Source organism: Xylocopa sonorina, chromosome 10 (genome assembly GCF_050948175.1).
Source record: "Xylocopa sonorina isolate GNS202 chromosome 10, iyXylSono1_principal, whole genome shotgun sequence".
In the NCBI taxonomy this organism is placed as follows: domain Eukaryota; kingdom Metazoa; phylum Arthropoda; class Insecta; order Hymenoptera; family Apidae; genus Xylocopa; species Xylocopa sonorina.
In genome coordinates, this window is record NC_135202.1 from 12,105,734 (window position 1) to 12,124,570 (window position 18,837).

The window sequence follows — 18,837 nt, forward strand, 5'->3', positions numbered from 1 at the left end:
TTTCGGTCGAGCGTGCCAAGTTCTGCGGAATCGAATGCTTGTTTTGGATATACATTTTTCCCCGTATGGGGTTTCCTATTTTTTTGGCTGGCGCAACATCTCGAAGAGATGATCACTGTGACCGGAATGAGAGGGGACAATCGATCGTACGTTTTTATGGATATTTTTAGGCACGATATATTGATCGTGCGTGTGTAACTTCAGCCCTCAAGGTTTCTTACAGGAAACATATACACTTTGTACGTATAATATATAGAATTATATTGAAAATACAAAAAACTTGCATTTCTAACGTCTACTTACATCGAGTATGCGCTACCTCGTCATATACAGCATCTTACATTTAGTATATAATATATGATATATACATTCCCCGTGTATATTCATATATTTATATGCACATATATTCTATTCTGTCAAAAACGCGATAAACCTTAGAAAATTGTCAACGTTATGTGATCGGTATCGAGTCGTTTATTTTGTAATAATTCAATACAAATCACACATTGTGCCGTCGAGAGAAGCGACTCGTATTATAATTCAGCGAAGAAAGAAAGAAAACCTATTCATCTTTTATACGATGCGTAAAATTACGAATAAACTATGTGCCGTTTAATAAGAAGGAAAAGAAGAAAACTTAAATCGACTCGAAGGTTTAAAAACGAAGATTACGCTAATAATTTCATCGATTATAAACAAGATCCATTGGATTACACAATGTCGCATTTTATCTAATTTTCTTTTTTTTTTACTCGTTTTTACTATTTATCTTCTATCAAAAAACTGTTTAAATTGCATGAAACTCTTTTCAAGTATTCAAAACACACGTCATTAAATACGTACGAACAAATATACGCCGATTAACATAATTATTAGTTTCGTGCTTAAAGAATGACAAATCAACAATCGAAACGCTACAGAGCTATGCTTTGTTACACATTTCACGACTTGTTTGTGGTTGTAAATCAAAAAAACGGGAAACGAAACGAAAAATTATCAACTTACACCAGCTTCTACAATTGTATCGTACTATACTCTTGTAAAAACAAACGAACGGCTGCTTATAAGTCTATAAAAAGGATGAAATCTATTAATTAAATACAACGCCCTGCTTCCCTATCACATTGCGCTTCGATATAACTCGCAGACACATTTTTTTTTCTTCTTTTTTTCTGGATTCGTGCTAACAATGAGTGTGTGGATTTTTCAATGCAGCAGAATATTCACAATTTAAACAAACGTATCTCATCCATGCTACAAAAATTGTTCTTTCATTGCGAATTATTTCTTTCCTTTCTTTTACATAAATGCTTTTATACTCCTAATCATTTCTATATAAAAAGCGATATACTTCTTCGTGTAAACATTCTTTGTCCTCTCTCCCTCTCTTTCTCTCTCTCTCTCTCTCTCTCTCGCTCTCTCTTGTAAATCATTTCTTCTTCGATTAACAAATAATAATTATTATTATCGATAAATACTATCCAAGCTATACCTACGGACTATCGCAGATAGAAACGCATTAGAAACGGTATAAAATGGACATGTTTTTTGTTTCCTCAACAATGCTAGATATATGTATATATATATATATATATTTATATATAATAAATCATAGTATTTTTTTTGTAGCATTTTCTTGCCTTAGCATATAATTTGCGTACGACTTATACAATACCACGGCGTTCAATAAGTACACCGTTAAGTTTTTCTTTCGGGCAGGGAAGGATTAAGAATAGAAAGTGCTAATATTAAATTGGGGGGGCAAGGGGCGGGGGGTTCGTGGTAAAATCGAAATAATGTGTTGCGTGTTTTGTTAGGCTCGATCGACCCATCTTCCTTGGCTCTTCAGTCTTTCTAACGGCTTGACGCAAGATCAACTCTTTACTCCGTTTTCTTTATCTGTTTTTTGTTTCTTCATGCAAACTTTAGCGCAGCGATCCTCTGACTTCCGCGTACCTGGCCATTCTTCTCTTTCTTCTTTCACTCGATGGTCACGTTGGACGTTATCGACCCTCGCCTAGTCAACCAGACTCTGTAAAGCGTGCACGGGCCGTTTGTTAGATTAAAGCGTCTCTCTCGTCGGACCACGAATTTCCAAGGGACTTTTTTTACACTCACCCCAAGCCGGCTCCAACCAAGACGGACAAAATATTCGTAATAAATAGGGTATAGAGGACTTCTTTAGAGAACAACCCGACCTTACCCACTTTTGTCGTACGAATGCTGTAAGATTTCTTTTTGTTCATGCCTTGGGGGTGCTTGAACTTCCAGTCTCTAAAATAAAAAAACAAAACGCTCGATTTCGAATTCGTCACGTCTCGGTACTTGGATCCGGACTATTTAAAAGGCTCGAAGCGAAACACTGCTCGTAAGTAACGTACTTGGGCGGTGCTTGATCCGGACGCGAGCTCCACTCGTAGATCCAGTCGGTGTTCTTCTCCAAAAGCTCGGCTTCCTGCGCAGAAAAGCGAAACAAAGGAAGATTAGGGAATCGTCTTAGATCGCTCATGGTTACCATGTTCGTTGATCGTTCGAAAAAAAGAGAACTCTTAATCTCTGGTAATCCGATTGGAACTTGCATCAAACCGGATGAAATCGAGGATACGCACGAGCTCCCACGCGTCGATCATGAACCGAAGTCGCGTATCAGTTCACCAGACGTCCCATTCGCTATTTTTCTACTACGAAACTCGTCCAACAACCAGAAGCCGAGATAAAGAATCGTCGATAAAAAAATCATATCACGCAGCGAGACAATGATAGCTGTCGTAAATCGATCAAACTTTTCTTGCATAACGAAATGAAGATTCTCATGCCTGGGAGTTCGAGATGATATCAGGAGGAGGTTGAATCCAAGCGGTACCACGTTGCGGAACTCGGGACAGAAATTGTGGCTCCAGGCTCGAGAAAGAAAGTCGGGAGAAATGTACCCCGCGAGGGTAAATGGAACGCGTTATTGTTCGAAGGTAACGGGAAATGGGAAAGGAAGTCGCTGCATTGTTTGCGAAGCACCTCTTATCTGTGAATGACTTGAAGTGTAAGAATAGCCAAGGATAACTCGACTGGCAATCAGCCAATCACGACGAGCAAGCAACACAATCGCATTTTACAATGTGTAATATTTATGACGCGCTTTGTCAAGTTTTATGCCTGGGTTGTCTATTAAGTGAAGCGTACGTTTGTTTGTAAACAATTCTTATATAAATCCACGATTATCGGCTGGGTTAAAAGATAAAAAATTAAGTGCTATTTGCGCAACGTGATCGGTATGAATCACATGCGACAACGAACAGGATGGATGTATCAATCATTCGCTGGAAATCTCTGCGCGAAACGATAATATTTGCTTACTAGCACGATTTTGTCGCAGCGGAAACGAGAAATGTTTTAACTCGTTTGATTACAACAAAAATGATTAAAACGTTTCTCTCGTTTGGTGACCATGATTCGATGTAACCGCATCCTTTGCCAAGTTCGTCAACGCGTGCATCAACCATCGCGCGTCCCGTTTCTCAAAATAGTGTTTCGGTAAAGCGTAATAAATCCCGACAGACACGAGTCTTCCCACCCAAATTTACTTTGCATCGTTGAAACAAAAAAGAATCGAAAGATCCGTAAAACGCGTCTGTTCGCATTAAATCGTCCCGTTGGTCTTTTTAGCGCTCGTGGAACCAAAAAGGGAACCTCTTCAACGCCGTAGGAAACAGCTGATGGATGGTGTGGTGTAACATAAAGGTTGCTGCAAACCGTATCCACACTTGGTAAACGATCGCGATATATCGTCGTTGTGGTTGCATTCTAGAAATAAAGATTAGCTGGATTTCTAAATACAGAAAGGGTTCTCATGCTCATTACGAGACTAGCTCTCGAGTTCAACGCACTTTTCATAAACATTGCGACATGCGAGCGGAACCAAGGACGAACAGCCGCGGCTATCCAGGCCACGGTTCCCAAGGAACGCTTTAAAAAGGACTTTCATCCGATTTCGTCGCGAATTCATGATACGAGCTAATATTATAATACTCGCAACTGTAACAATGCGAAACGAATTCGAATTGTATTTGCATTCATAAATAATTGGCAACCCACGTGCTTAGAGGGAACACGGACCCATTACTCTTTGGTATTCAGGTCGTTCGCGAAGGAGGCGACGAAAGATGTCCTTGAGCACCGTTTCTCCCGTTGCATTCTCGCATATGTAAATAGTTAAACGTTGAAAACATTTCGTTACACCCAGCAGCCTTTCTCGAATCTGCAACTGGACCCGTTCGACCGTTAATTACCGTGCGAGTCGATTCTTCGCCTGAAATAGCCACTCGAAAAGCTACGTTCGTCTCCAAAGTTGGATAACGACGACAAAACATCGCGAAATCGATACCAAGGACCGATTAAAGAAAGGCAAGCCATACACGCTTCGCCCTCGAGCAAACGGTGACTTGCGACAACGTTAGCCAGACCTAACAAATTACTCGAATCGACTACCACCGACGTGCAGTTGAAAGGCAGACCGTACTTCCTCTCGTTCGCTTGAACACGATCGTTCACGGGTTTATTTCTTTGCGGTACGTCTCTTGTTCCCTTTCGCGAGCGTAATAACCGGGAATTACGTCCACTGCCGGCATGTTTCGAGCTCGTTCAACGAGGAAACCCCTAGCAACGACGTCTCACCCGAATATGCCTATATAGTGCTCTCTGTACAGTGTAGCGCATGTCTCGAGAGGGTCAATGACGGACTGCGTTTCTGCATACAACTCCATTGTTCATCTCGACTCCGTTTCTGTGCACTTTGCAGCAACGTAAAAACGAACCAACCGGTTTTTTCATTGGCGGGGCGAAGTTTAACAGAGCTTGGGTGAATGTCCCTCTATCGTCGGAAACGTAACGAGGATGGATCATTTAAATGGTAGTAGGGATTTCGCAAAGTTGCATACAATGGTGGCGTGGTATACGTGACCGTTCGCACGGTTCAGTCCCCTCTGCGACGATCATTTTTAATAGGCTACTTCTGCTGACCGATCGACTAAAATGTACAGCGATCCGGATGTATAGAATCCCTCCTTGATATTCGTGCTGGCTGTACAGAAAGATGGGTTACAGTAAGAGGGACAAGGATCCCGCACGTGCACGATAGACGAGAGACGCGGTACAAATACTAAGTACCAGTAACCAGGCGTGGAACGTGCGTGGTTCTGCAGACGGATCGGTATGCTGAAGAAAGTGATGCTCGCTGTATCGCGAACGAGTGAGGAACACCTGCAATTTCATCCTCGAGAGAGTCCTCCTCGAGATTAATTCATCGTCTCAGGAAACGGCAAACATCAGTCAGAAATATGGTCTCCTCTTTGAACGAGGCTGTCCAACAGGCCAGAGGAGAAATTTTCACCGCTACGATCCCTTCCTCGCGACGCATTTCCTAGTTACGTTTACCAGGAACTTGGCGTTACAGACATTCCGTCGAGAATATAATCGCGTGTGTGATTAGTTTGAAAAAAAGTAAAAGTAGTAATAACACGTTCGCCTACTAAGATACACGCACAAGGTGCTCGCATGAATTCTTAAACTCGTTCGACAGAGACAGAGCGTTCGAACGTTCTTGGGAATTGAACGGAAGTAATAATAAACGAGGCTGAATTTATTATATGAAAGCTTTAGATAATCACGCGTAGCACGGTGGTGTTTATCGCGTTCCACGGAAGAACGCGAGCGCGTCCGGCTGGAATGAGCATAACGGCCAGCTGACTTAATCCAATAGAAGCGTAATGGCATCGCGCGGCAGGTATATCGGGTAACCCTTCTTCCTCTTCTTTGTAAACCAGCCGGCGAGGTCGAACCCGTTTTCTCGAATGCAATAGAGACCGCGGGAGGACCGGTTCTCGCGTGGAGAACGGCGCGGCGATTCGCCAGCTAGCGATCGCGTGATCTGTCCGTCGTAACGGAGGGATATACCCGCGTAACACTGGCGTATACACAAACGCAGGTGAACGATCTATCGCAAGAGAGTGCGGCCGCAACACCCGTCTGCTTCTCTTTCGTAAAAACGTGAAAAACGTCGCCCTTTCTCGCTCACGCTCGCTTGCTGACTCCGATTTCTAAAACCGCTACGCTACGCACTGCATAGGCAGTGTACATAGGTACTCCTGCGCGCAACTGGTTCCGAAAGTATTTCCCTGCCGTTAAAATCGATAGCAACGACCACGCTGAAAAAGTTCGTCAAGGTTCCCAACGTAGTAGAGCACGTAGTTGCGAAAGTACACGAATCTATAGCCATAGTAGCGATCCTTGCGTATCCTTAATCGGTAAACCGAGCACGGTATAGGTAATAACGCGCGCCTTTGATTACGGATAACGACGTGCGAGACCCTGTTTTCCTCGAGAAACGTCAGACTCGTACGTTTTACGTCTTCTGCTTACTTCGAGTATCAAGGCCGTGTTTATTCGCGTTTATTTATCAAGCCGTGGTGCGATCGTTCCGAGTAAAACGCCGGGAACAATGTATCCGTACTGTTCGTTAATTGTGTCGCGTGCAAGATAACGTGGCCGAACGGTGAAAACAGCAGCTTCCTGATATCTTTTATCGTCAATACGCTATCTAGAGACAGGACTCTCCTAAGGAGAGAAATGGGAACGGAGAAAAAGAAAGGCTCGCGCGCAGCTGGAAATACACGGTCGAACAAATGACTCATGGAAAACGAACTCGCTTGTTCGTGGCTCTCTTTATCGAGCTTACTTATTCTGCCTCGTCATACAATTGTCTTGGTCGTTATTTTCGTCCTCCTTGTTCGTGGTGTGCCCGTCAACATCGCTACACCGATAACCCGAGCCAGAACCAATAATTACACAAAGTGACAGGCTGCATCCTGAACGGACTACGCCTGCGGCGGGTTTCCTCGGCTACTCCGTCGAATCGCGCGTTGTTTACGAGAAGAAAATGATCGTACGACGAAGACTGCCTACCGAGACAGATACCGATTCTTGCGGTAAACCGCGAACAAACAGGGATCGCGATAACCGCTATCAGGCAGATTTGATTGTAGGCTTATCGATTACCATATCAGCTAAAACATACGATATATTGTCAAATAGAGAGGGAGCAATTCCTTAGCGAACAGTGTAACCCGCGATCTCTGTAATCCCAACGTTTGTTCACTGCATTTTACACGCTTGTATACTACACAATCTCGCGACTTGGCTTTAAAGAGTCGACTTGTACACGCATCGTACGACAGAACAGAATGCTCGTCAGAAGAAGCAAACGCGTTGGTAAAAAGAGTTCGATAGAACCAGTTGCATACTCCACTTTGAAGTTCATTGTTCGAGTACGCGTCGGAGGAAAAAATTGTCTCTGTATCACGTACGTGCATGTTTCGTAACGATCGAACTGTTTTGGTTTCAGTGCAGTAACGATGCACTGTGTGAACCATAAACAATAGTTGCACGAGGAAAGCATGAGCACGTGAGACTCTTCGTGAGAGCGGAGCGCAGAGGCGCATTCGATATTAGAAATCGATTGTGAAACTGACCTTGTTGCAGCAGTAATTTATATAGACTCCCTTGAGCTCGTCTTCGGTTGACAACTCCGTGTTGGGGCTATTTGGCGGGCTCTTCGGGCTGTAATACAAGATTTGACAGACTTTAAACTCTTCAACCAGTACCTGATCTGCGGCGTACGGATCGTTTAAGATCTTTGCACGAAATTATCGGGGAATCGGGTATAATCAACGTCCTCGTTTTCTCGCCTTTCAGTTATCGATCACTCGGGTTCGATGTACATCGGCGTACCAACATTTTGCATCGCCTGACCCCCGGATCGTACGATACACGTTTCCTACTCCTCACATGGAACGATACCGACGATAATGGATGACCTCATCGAGCATCTGCGCCACGATCGAGAGTCAAACGTCGCAAATAAGTAAGGAGCAACGACATGCGTGTGCATTATCGTTCCATTTTCTCACGAGATTCGACAGATTTGGCGAAAAGGTCTCGAGCACGCTCCAAGTTCGTTGCTCCTTTTTATCTGCGGCGTGGATCGACCGCGAAATCAGGTGCAACGGCTGCACACACGGATGCCCGCAACGTTATCTGATGACGTCAATATTCTGTTAAGTCAGTGAAAAACACGCAGCCTTGACAACAAACGTTATCGTGCAGTCGAAAGATTCAGTTCAGATAGAACTGCGTCGCTGGCCGTAACACGTAATCTCCATAGGCAATCGTACGTAAAAATTTCGAATAAAGAGCTTTCGTGCGTCGCGAACAATTCATCGTCCGCGCACGTGATATTTTCTGCGTCTCCACGAATTCAGACGGTGAAATTTACTTTTCAACCGTATCGTGCACCGCTGAATCATTTAGAAATCGATTCCAACGATGCCTGAAATATCGAGAACGTTAGAAACCGAAAAAAAAGAGAAGAAAAAAAAGAAAAGAAACAGGTCTAAAAAAAAAAGACGTTTGTCCAGAAAGATCACAGACACTATGAGAGCACGGTGTTTGCCTTCTCCTTCCTGTCCTCTTTCATCCGCCGCGGTTCTTGAGACGGTTCCAACGCCTACGAGGCACAAAGAAACCGGTCAGAAAAAATCCCTCCCTCGCTTTGCTACGGACTTCTACATCTGACTCATGCTACCGTTTATTGTTTTCTTTTTTTCCTTTCTTCTCCTTCTACTCGCACACGAAGAATAAAACTAAAACCAGACGCCTTTTAATGGGCCCCCTCTTCTTCGGAATTCGAACAAGGACCGGACGGATATACGTTCCCGGAGGGTTGATTCGTAGTTGTAACATTTTTGGAGTATCGATGATTTTTCTCGAGGAAAAAATTTTACCTGTCTCTGGGCGTGCCTCGACGGGAAGACGCCAAGGAATGCCTAGCGGACGAGGGTAGAGAATCTCTTTGCGCTTCCCTGAGAAGTCGTAAATATTCTTCTCCGCCACTACTAAACGGTAATGGTGTTATCCTGTCTGGCACAGGATTCAACTCCACCCATGATTCTGTAAAAAGACAGACAAAACAATAGTTAGAATATTAAACTGATAAAGGAACTCGCAATCTCTCAAGCTGTACGACGGAAAAACGCATCGAATATTAGCTGTACCCTATACTTCGTCGTGTATTAAAATATTCCCAGTTACTATACAGTGTTGTCACTGTATCGATCCTCAGGCACATTTGTTTGTTACGCCTAACGCATCGAGAACGAGTGAGAATTCACCTCGTTAGTAGATACAATAGCGTTAATTTTCATCATACGCTTATACATATTTCTTGCCACAGTCGTAGGAATATAAATAATAAATGTACGTAAATTCAGAGAAACGTAAAACACGAATTGTACGAGAATTATTGAACATGGTCGTCGACTCGATTATTTAAGAAGATTCACGGCCAAGGTCCCTTTAATTCTGTGTACACCTATACCGCATTGCGTCACTGGCAAAAGCCTGCGACAGGCCTAACGATGGCGATAAAAAAATTTCCTTACATTAATTTGTAACTGTGCAATCGTTCTCGAAATCGACGCATGGGTATTGCTTTTCTAAAGTATCTGCATTGTTCGTAAAACTAACATCGTTGCTACCACGATTGAAAGCGAGGCGACAGGATTGCTGCGTATTTCGACAAACGCGAATGAACATAAGCGAACAGTGGAATGTTTTTTTAATGCGCAAAACGTAGCGAGATTGCGAGCTTGTTTTCGACGAAGTCCTAAATTTGTATCTTCTCCTCTTGGCGAATGAGACGAAGTTTGTCTAAATATAAAACGAGCGGATTGATTAACATTGTAAAAAGCGAATCAAATTCCTTATCGCTAATACTCTATGTGTTGATCGTACGACTGAATTTCCCATTCAACTTCCAAGGCTTCGGACGACAACGTGGTGATAATCACGCGCGCGACAGAACTGAGAAAGATTCTCGCATGGTATTTAGCGACTGGTGAATCATTGTCGCTCTTTGCTGCTGTGCTTAATATCTTTTTTATGACCAGCTCATAAATAACATTATCGAATCGCAATCCCGTATGATACAAGCTATCCTTAGTTCAAACAGTTTCAGCTTTCGCAAAAGTGAAACTCGCATTCGAGTATCTCGTGGCTTCTCGTATTTGAAACTACGCGTGTCCGTCGCGTTGTAGAAAATTAGAGAGAACACGGTTTCTGTTACACGACGCGCTTAAATGGCCAATTGCACAGTCTCTAAAAGTAACGTCAAAGATCTTTGTCCTCATTTTCTATTAACCTTCTTTCGAATGTGCGTCCAGCTCAATTAGCTCTTTCGCATCCGCGTTCCCATCGGGGTAATTAGACGAATGGCAAAGAACGCCACCGTTTGGATAAGCGCAATTATCTCGCGCGATCACAGATAATTATAGGGAGAGACACTGATGAAATCGACGGTCGGATATTCAAACGGTTCTCATTGATTAATCGTTTTGTCTCCACGAGACAATAATCCCAAATGTTTCGTAAACTTCCACAGCTTGGAGTACGTGACTTTGAGCACATCTCTGTTTCTTTCGGTAGCTTGGTTATTTGGTTACCACCTCTGATAGAAATCAAACGTGTCGCAAATCTTTTGAGAAGGTAGAAGGAACCCTATGGACTCCAAATCGCAACATTCTGCGATAGAAATCGGAGTTCACAGCCACGCGAGGCATTCTCTTTTCTCCTGCTACATTGCATGGCTATTAATACACGCGTACATATATTTCCCAGAAGGTTGAACAACCTAGCATCACGCCTGTAGATAACATACTAATCGTCCATACGTACCAATTAACATATGTCCAATTTAAATTTATATAATACACGATAACAAACTAGCGATCGTCGCAATGGGCATGTCTGACGTGATAAATTGTTGCGACAACTATGTAAAAAGTTTTTGGTTCTGTCGCTCGTAGCTTCATCCGATATACCAAAGATTAATCGACGATCGTCCCATTTTTCCTGTTTCATTCGACAGTGTTCAAGTCTTCCAGCATCGAAACGTCACGATTGATGATTCCGTACAACCAAATTATTGTGTTAAAAGTGAATGATGATAGTTAAATCATGCTTGGAGAACGGTAGCGTGTCTCTCAGCGAAATAGAAGATTGCCACCGTGTACTTTCCCGTGATATGGTCCGGATAAATATGAGCAGATTACGTCAGCTGATGGAATTATCGAACTTCGTGAGACATCGGATCCTAAGAAAGTGCGTAAAATTATTCAAAGGCGGACATTCGACGAGAAAGAATGAAACGAAATAAGGAAGCGTTATTTTCCTATTCTCCGAAAGTTGTGGCAGACAATGGCAGGAAACCGCAGACGTATCGAATCCACATTTTCCAAGGCATGTTCGAAAGAAGCGGCTCTCCGTTTAATCGAAATAAACGAGAGCATGTGGACAACAAGGCCACGCGTGTCGACTTTGCAAATGCATCGCGATGCAACATCGTTTGAACGTAGGAAGCAATACGACTTGGCTGTCTTTTCGTGCCTCATCCATACCCCCTTTTCCCCACCCGCCGTCATCCTCCTCTTGATATTTCTCTCTGCAAACATTCTCAATTACGAGTGATTATTAATAGTAATCGTGAAAGCAAAGAATTGTAAATCCGATGACTTTACCGACGAACAATTCGAAGAACGTGCGTGCTATCTTGGAAACTACGTGCTAGAAACTATTTACAATGCAAAGCAAAATCATTTACGATAATATTATGATTCAAAAAGGCTACACGTGTGGAAGCATTTAAATTGTAAAAATTCGTTGATTTTACGCTTCTAACACGGTTTCAAATATTGATATCGAAGGGCAACTATACTCGTGGAACAATTTAATCTGTTTAAACAGAATGGAACGCGATATGGTGATCGTGTAACGGTATGAATGAAAGAGAGAATAATTCTGACGGGGAGTATACAAAACAAGCGTTATTTTTGCAACGACGGAACACGACGCTCGCTGGCACGTTATAAAATTTACAATCGTAAACCGCGCGAAGTTTGAATACAATAAAAATACGATAAACCAAATCATTTAACAGTATCATGAGCTCATTCCGAAGAAAAACGTAGGACACGTAAGCGAATTAATTAACTGTGAACAGCCGAGGCATTTGCACAAGAACTTGATTACCGGGAAATATTAAAAAGACAAGCAGGTGAAGTACATAAGTCATTCGACGCGGTAATATATATGCCACATCGGTGCGTACGAAAGTTTATTCATTTCCAAGACCTCCTCAATGCCTGAGAACGTTTAATTAAACATCGCTTCATAAATAGCTTCGAGTTTAGCCTTTCCGATCGATTGTATAATAATAGTTTAGATCTGATAAATTTTCTCCAAGAACTCTGTTAGAATAGGAAAAATTCTGAGTGTACAAGGGTAGAGAGCGGTATAATTGCCTAGTTCGATTACCATGATCACCACATCCTAAGCGTCTCCATTCATCATCAGCCATAAACGAATTACAGACGTGTCCATTGACATAGACGAGACGAACGCACGAAAATGGTCTGGAAACGTCACGTGCCGCGAAATCACGGCGGGTACGTGGTCTTAATGAATTGAATTAAACTCCGCCAACGAACGTTGCCGGTTAAAAATAGACGCTAGGCATGTCCCCCTTTCGTTGTACCGTCATTTTAATCAAACGTCCCGGCGGCGACGATAAGGGCAGTCTCTTAATCTCGGCTCTAGATATCCTTTCGTATGCATTGAATTAATTCAGTAGAAGCATGGTCCAGAGTGCAAAGTATTCCTTTTCTTCTACGATCCATCGATGCTTACCTATCTGCATGTACGTGCGCAAAACTCGACTCTTTTCTTTTTCTCCTGTACATAATTATACGCGTTATTATTTTTCAAACGCGTTATTATTTTTTCATAGGACGTGTAAAAGATCGATGTTTACCTTCCTACGACTTTGAGAAGAAATATACACGTACGTCACATACAAAGAAATGAAGGACAGTAACGAAAGACCGAGGGACTGAAATTATTCCGCGTAGAAGGTGCATAGGTGCAGCTGCAACATTTCCGTGACGTTTGCCCCGGCAGAGATCAGGGGACAATAAGCTCGTGAGTTGAGTCACGTTCCAAGATGTTACCTGTTAACATCAAGCTGGCTAACGCGTGTAGTCAACCTTCCTCGATAGAAGTGGCGTCCAAGTGTTGACGTCACTCGATCGCGTTCCTGAGAAAGATCACGTATGTACTTACGTATTTACTATCGGGTCTAGTTCGTTGACTATCCTTCTGCGAGGGATTGTTTTATCAGGAAACGGTAACTTACGATGTATCGAGCGTCCGGTTCGCATTCAGTTTTCCGCCAGCTTCCTCTGTGCGCTATATATAACTCTACGCCCGCTATATTTGTTGCAATCGTTACTATTCATATTCAACTGTACGCGTAAATGCACCTATTGACCGTATAACGCGAGGAAACATCGTGCCACGATAATAATGATAAGCTTTACGCTAGGTATCGATCGCGTCGACGTTTCCTTGCAATTTTCTTGACCCATCGTGGAAGATTCCTAACAGAAAAGGCGACGTAAGAATGACCGAGCGTACAAGAGACGTCCCTGAACTTGGCCAGCTGCCACATTTGTTAGAACCCTTTTCAGGCGACTCTAGCGACTCGACCGTTTGTAGGACACTGACCCAGTTGTTTGCCACGCAATCCAACAACCGATGTCGATTGAAAATTGCACATACCAAGTGTCATGTGTTTGAAATCAAATAATACAAATGTATTATAACTTGTAGAACTTTCGACGCTTATTGACGCTGGAAACTGGACAAATGGAGTCAGTCGGTGAAAGGGACTAATGGAAGGGCGATACTGGCCTCTAGAAGTCATTAGAGCTTAGACCTCCGATTATGGATATCCTTTTAGGACATACCTAGTAGATGACTCATTTCGTTTTAAGGTCTACCCGCGTAAATGGAATCGTTAACCCCCTCAACGTGGACAGCCAGGCTTGTTCAAGCAGACTGATCCGCGGCAAAAGAATTGACCGGAAACCTGTGTAAACAAACCCGTCGCCCCTCGAGACAGTGCGAGCGATAAAATTGAAAAGAAATATTTGAAAGAAACTTCGATAAGTTGTCGCGTATGACTTAATAACAACGATAATTTCAAACGAAGTAGACGAAATCAACAACGATAAGATTGTATACCTTGGAACGTTCTGGTTTCGGTAAACAGCAATCACTGCAGGTATCTTGTTTCCAAAAATAAAAGTGTATCTTCGGTAAAACAAAATGAGGTCAGACGATCTAACGTTTACCATATACATGTTTTTGCGCATCGAACTGCAACAAATTTGCACAAAACAATCACAGATTCAGTAGAGTGGCGTGTTTGCTCCAGACTTTTAGTCAGGAACAATTTAAGAACGTACAGGGATACGTACGCCAGGATGACCGGCACGTCAGGTTAGGAAGGAACATGATCGCGCCAAAACTATCTTTTCGAATGAAATATCTTTGTTTCATACTGGCAACGATACGTTCGCATTATTACGGGGCTGGCAAGTATTACACAGGTAAAACAGGTAAAACAGCGCATTGTCGGGAATAAGTAAATCTACGACGTAAAACGACGAAGCCACGATTGCATTTGTTTATGCGTCAATCGTGACACGCGAAATGGCCGCAATGTTCAACTGACAGCTGCTCGCGTCATGCGAAAAATCTCTCTCCACTTACCGCCTAATATCTCGTCCGAAGTGAATTTTACGGTGGACGACATGCTGGCCCACGCACTTGCCCACTTAGAAACTGGTAACGCACCCACGAACAAGCCAACGAACACTTTCGCGTAACACGTTAGCGAAGAAACGACGCATTCGCAGCGAATTGCCGTGGTAAAATGCTCGACGAGACGCGCGACTGTGCTTTGTTTTGATGAAACGTCAACACACGCACGTCAGCCTGACCGGCCAATCACACGGCACGCGCTTCAATGTAAATACACTGCGGGAGTCAAAAGTGTAATGGTGCCAACAACCATGACGCTTCTCTTTTCACTACGTGACTCAGTGCACGTCTCTAGGCACCGTATTAGCTGCTGAAAAACCGCAACACGAGCTTTCCGAAAATTCTGAATCGTTTCAAAATAAACATCCACGAATATATATATATATATAACGTTTGAACTTTGAAAATCATATATCTAACATTCTATGTACATATGTATTACGGTGTTACGTTTCCATTCAAATGGAAATCTAAATTACAATAATCTTTTTTTATTTATAGATGCGCAAAAGATTATATTACACAATAGCAGTTCCTCGCATTTCCTTTAGCCAGCGTTTCGTGAAATAAATAGTTTACGGGAACAAAAGAAAAGAAATATTGGGCACGTGCAGTTACATATACATATGTAAAGGCAAAATTTTTTATTAATTATATCGAAAGCTTACGCTGTATTCCATTATCGAATTGACATATTACTTATCGATAAAATAAAAGAATATTGTGATCCTTCAAATTTATCTATAAATACTGATAAAGTAAATCGCTTAAAGATGACCAAAGATGTAAGGCAATAAATGAATAAAAATGATAAAACCTGGTTACTAATGATTGTACGAGCATCCTAGTATTCAGATCGAAATCAATTATTACGAAGGGAAATCAATATTTATCAACTTTTAGAGCACAAAGTGCATTGCTCTTTTTGTATGAGGTGGCAGCACCATCCCAGTATTACTTCAAGGATTAATTTGTGTTGCTCGACACGTATTTTACCCATGAACTGCGTAAATCGTGTTTTCTATTAGAAATTATCCGAAACTGCATCGTTAGAAGGTATGTTTATGCTTTACGTTTGTTAGATAACATTCTCCTCTTGTAATAACAATATACAGACGGCGTAATTATGAATAAAGATTAATAACTATTGCTTTGTCGATACTAAAGTAGGCAGTTAAAAATGGTCGCCTTGTAACAGATCTGTCAAGCGATGTTTTACCATATCCGATTACTACGATGCCAACGACTTCAATTCTAAATTTTTAGTTTTTGACGTGTTTAGCGAGAAATTTCAAGTAATTGCAAGAATTGGCTAACTTTTACGATAGAAAATGTAATTTCACAGCTAATACTACCATATGTGTGGACAAAAGCGATTGTATACTTAAATATTTCGTTCACAAGCTTTATTCGTGCCGCTTCAATGTTCAATGTTCTCTTTTCGCAAACGTTTAACAACCTCTAGTTATTTCACACTCTATTGAGTTAATATATAAAAATTATAATCATTTTATGACATAATACTTGTGTATAAAAAAAGGAATAGCACTGTAACGAAATACTTTTACATGGTTAAAAAATTAAAAAAAGAATTAATTTGCTTCCAGAGATTATTAACTATTAGCTATTGTCAAATACATATTTGGAATGAAAATGAAGATTCCAAACAATCGTTCTGGGAACGATTATGGACAAGACACAGGAATCATCTCTTACATGGATAATAGCTTTGATTCTGAGATTGATGTACCAGGAACAGAGGAAAGCGACTTTTCCGAATATCTTTGGATGGAGAATGAAGAAGAATTTGATAAAGAGGTTTAGTAACTTCTACTTTGACGATGAATGAAATGCTTATCAATGAAACTTTTTCTATAGATGTAAATAATACAATAATTAAAAATCACAGGTGATTCAACAATTGATGGAAGAAGAATTAACAGAGGAATGCTTAAAAGCGATGTGGGAAGATGAAAGGCAACATGAACGGAACACGAATTCTATTGCTTGGTCCACTGCTACAAGCATGCCTGATAATGGTACTGAATTGTGTCAGCAACTTGGCAATCTAAAAGTGCACGATGACCTTGCTAAACAGGTACAACTCGATTAATGTACATTTAAATAATAATTATAAAATGTATTAGGTTCAATGAATGTCATTCGGACAATGAATATTTTCAGAGTACATTAAATCCAAATGCAGCTGAATTTATACCAGCATTCAAGTTGACAGTAACATCAGTAAGTACACCACCAGAAGTTGCTGCAGAATCATCATAGAAGCCATACGTCCGTTTCTTTAACTGAATAAAACGTATACATACATATATATATATATACATATGTGCGTGTATGTATGTATGTATATATATATATATATACATACACAAATGGCTAATATTTACCACCTTCAGTAACACAGTTGTATTAACTAATTCGTATTAAAAGTTAAATGACTGTGACTACATGTACAAAGGTATCATGATCATCAAAGCAGATAATAAATAATGCTGTTACAATATGGTATAGAAGAGTAATGAAGTCAGTTGCATAACCATAAATTGAGAAAAAAATATTCAAAGTTTTATAATCGTGAGATATATATCGTCGTATAATAGTACAATATATATTTTTCGTCAATATAATAATGACATACATAAATCACTTGTTACGGAAATTTGCAATTTATATTTCTTATTTAACCGAGTAAAAATATTTCTAAAGTACACGTCTATATAAATTACTACAAATTGAGGCAGCATACAAACATAAATATCTGAATTTTCATGAGCTACGCTGTACACTGTGCCTGACGATATATTGTTGCATTCAAATGAACATAATTTTCCTTTTAATTCTTTCAGAATCAGTTTTTATGATTCAAATCTGAAAGTTTTTATACACTACAGCATACGTTTCTAGGTGAAACAGTTTTTTAATAGTTCCTTTTGTAACACTTATTTTATACTGATATGTATCTTCTGTACTATCATTATCATGAATTAAGTAACATATATTAAAATCGCCTGAAACTGATATAAGTAAAATATTGCATTGAAGAATGTATTGTATCCAATGCATATTTTGTTGACAAAACAATACTTAACACATCCAACTATATAAGAACACTTTTAATCTTTATTTTTATATTGTAACTTTTTCTTTTAACTTATTTAAAAAAAAGAAACAGAAGCTATGTCATATTTCTGATCCTCTATCAGCACATGTCTTGAAAAACTTGAAGATCTGAAGTGAAAGTCTTACAGGCTGTGAGGGACACTTTTTCTGACTCTTCTATGATATCGAGAGTCAACGTACTATTTACTTTAATTAAGTAATAAAATTTCTACATAATATTTCAGAACTTATTACAGTGTACGTACATGGAATGTCATATTATGGAAGAAATACTACAAGTGGTGAATGTATTTTGCATTATTAACTAAAATTTAAATGATAAAGTATATGAACTTTACATTTTACTACATTTTTTCATGCTTCATTATTCCTTTCTCCTTAACTTTCCTATAAATTTCTCAGTGCAATTAAATATTTAAGAGATAAGATAGCAACTTAAATGTAACATAATTGTAGCTTCATTGCATACATAATAATATATGTTCACCACTTGTATGTACTTTTTGGAAACACATGTTTATGTACAAATTCTATCAACATTTTTTGCATTGCGACAGATACATACTGTCAGGATTCTAAGATTACAAGAGATAAATTTGTATTACTTTAGTCACAACATACTTTAGTATGAGTGCAACAACTGTGATTACGAAACAAATGAAATAGATTATTGTATAAGTTACTCACAGTTAAAAGATTTTGTTGATTTCGTAATATTTCACATTATTTTTCGCTTTAAAATTTTGTTCATATATCTCTTCTACTATATATGTGGCTCTTCATAAAAATAAAAAAAACCAAAAAAAAGTAAGGAAAAAGGCATATTTAGTTTTTAATAGTTACAGATATTCATAGTTATATTTGGTAATGATTCAAACTTAGTGGTTCATTGATCGCATAGAACAATAAATTTAAGCAACATCTTTTAAG

At 40.3% G+C, this 18,837-nt stretch overlaps 2 protein-coding genes across 3 annotated transcripts; one reads left to right on the plus strand and one right to left on the minus strand.

Annotated features, from left to right (window-relative positions):
• Window positions 1-236: 236 nt before the first annotated feature.
• Window positions 237-14,907, minus strand: Bnip3 (BCL2 interacting protein 3). The gene is made up of 6 exons (XM_076902509.1): window positions 14,716-14,907; window positions 8,832-8,997; window positions 7,521-7,608; window positions 2,382-2,455; window positions 2,119-2,274; window positions 237-2,032 (listed from the first exon to the last, which is right to left on the minus strand). Exons 1-6 carry the CDS (start codon window positions 14,756-14,758, stop codon window positions 1,981-1,983), a joined length of 579 nt encoding a protein of 192 aa, XP_076758624.1. The 5' UTR covers window positions 14,759-14,907; the 3' UTR covers window positions 237-1,980.
• A 774-nt stretch (window positions 14,908-15,681) lies between these two features.
• On the plus strand, window positions 15,682-18,125 carry Paip2 (polyA-binding protein interacting protein 2). Of its 2 annotated transcripts, none has more exons than XM_076902496.1 (4): window positions 15,682-15,822; window positions 16,374-16,584; window positions 16,676-16,864; window positions 16,951-18,125. In XM_076902496.1, exons 2-4 carry the CDS (start codon window positions 16,414-16,416, stop codon window positions 17,047-17,049), a joined length of 459 nt encoding a protein of 152 aa, XP_076758611.1. In that variant the 5' UTR covers window positions 15,682-15,822; window positions 16,374-16,413; the 3' UTR covers window positions 17,050-18,125. The 2 variants fall into 2 exon arrangements, with proteins under 2 accessions (XP_076758611.1, XP_076758612.1); XM_076902497.1 differs by lacking the exon at window positions 15,682-15,822 and adding an exon at window positions 15,955-16,099.
• Window positions 18,126-18,837: the final 712 nt, after the last annotated feature.

Coding starts and splice junctions, on each gene's coding strand:
- Bnip3 (XM_076902509.1), bottom strand. CDS start 14,758: ATGTCGTCCACCGTAAAATTCACTTCGGACGAGATATTAGGCG. Junction 7,609..8,831: donor CGAGGCACGCCCAGAGACAG/GTAAAATTTTTT, acceptor CTTGTATTACAG/CCCGAAGAGCCCGCCAAATA. Junction 2,033..2,118: donor TTGGTTGGAGCCGGCTTGGG/GTGAGTGTAAAA, acceptor CACGCTTTACAG/AGTCTGGTTGACTAGGCGAG.
- Paip2 (XM_076902496.1), top strand. CDS start 16,414: ATGAAAATGAAGATTCCAAACAATCGTTCTGGGAACGATTATGGACAA. Junction 16,585..16,675: donor AAGAAGAATTTGATAAAGAG/GTTTAGTAACTT, acceptor TAAAAATCACAG/GTGATTCAACAATTGATGGA. Junction 16,865..16,950: donor ACGATGACCTTGCTAAACAG/GTACAACTCGAT, acceptor GAATATTTTCAG/AGTACATTAAATCCAAATGC.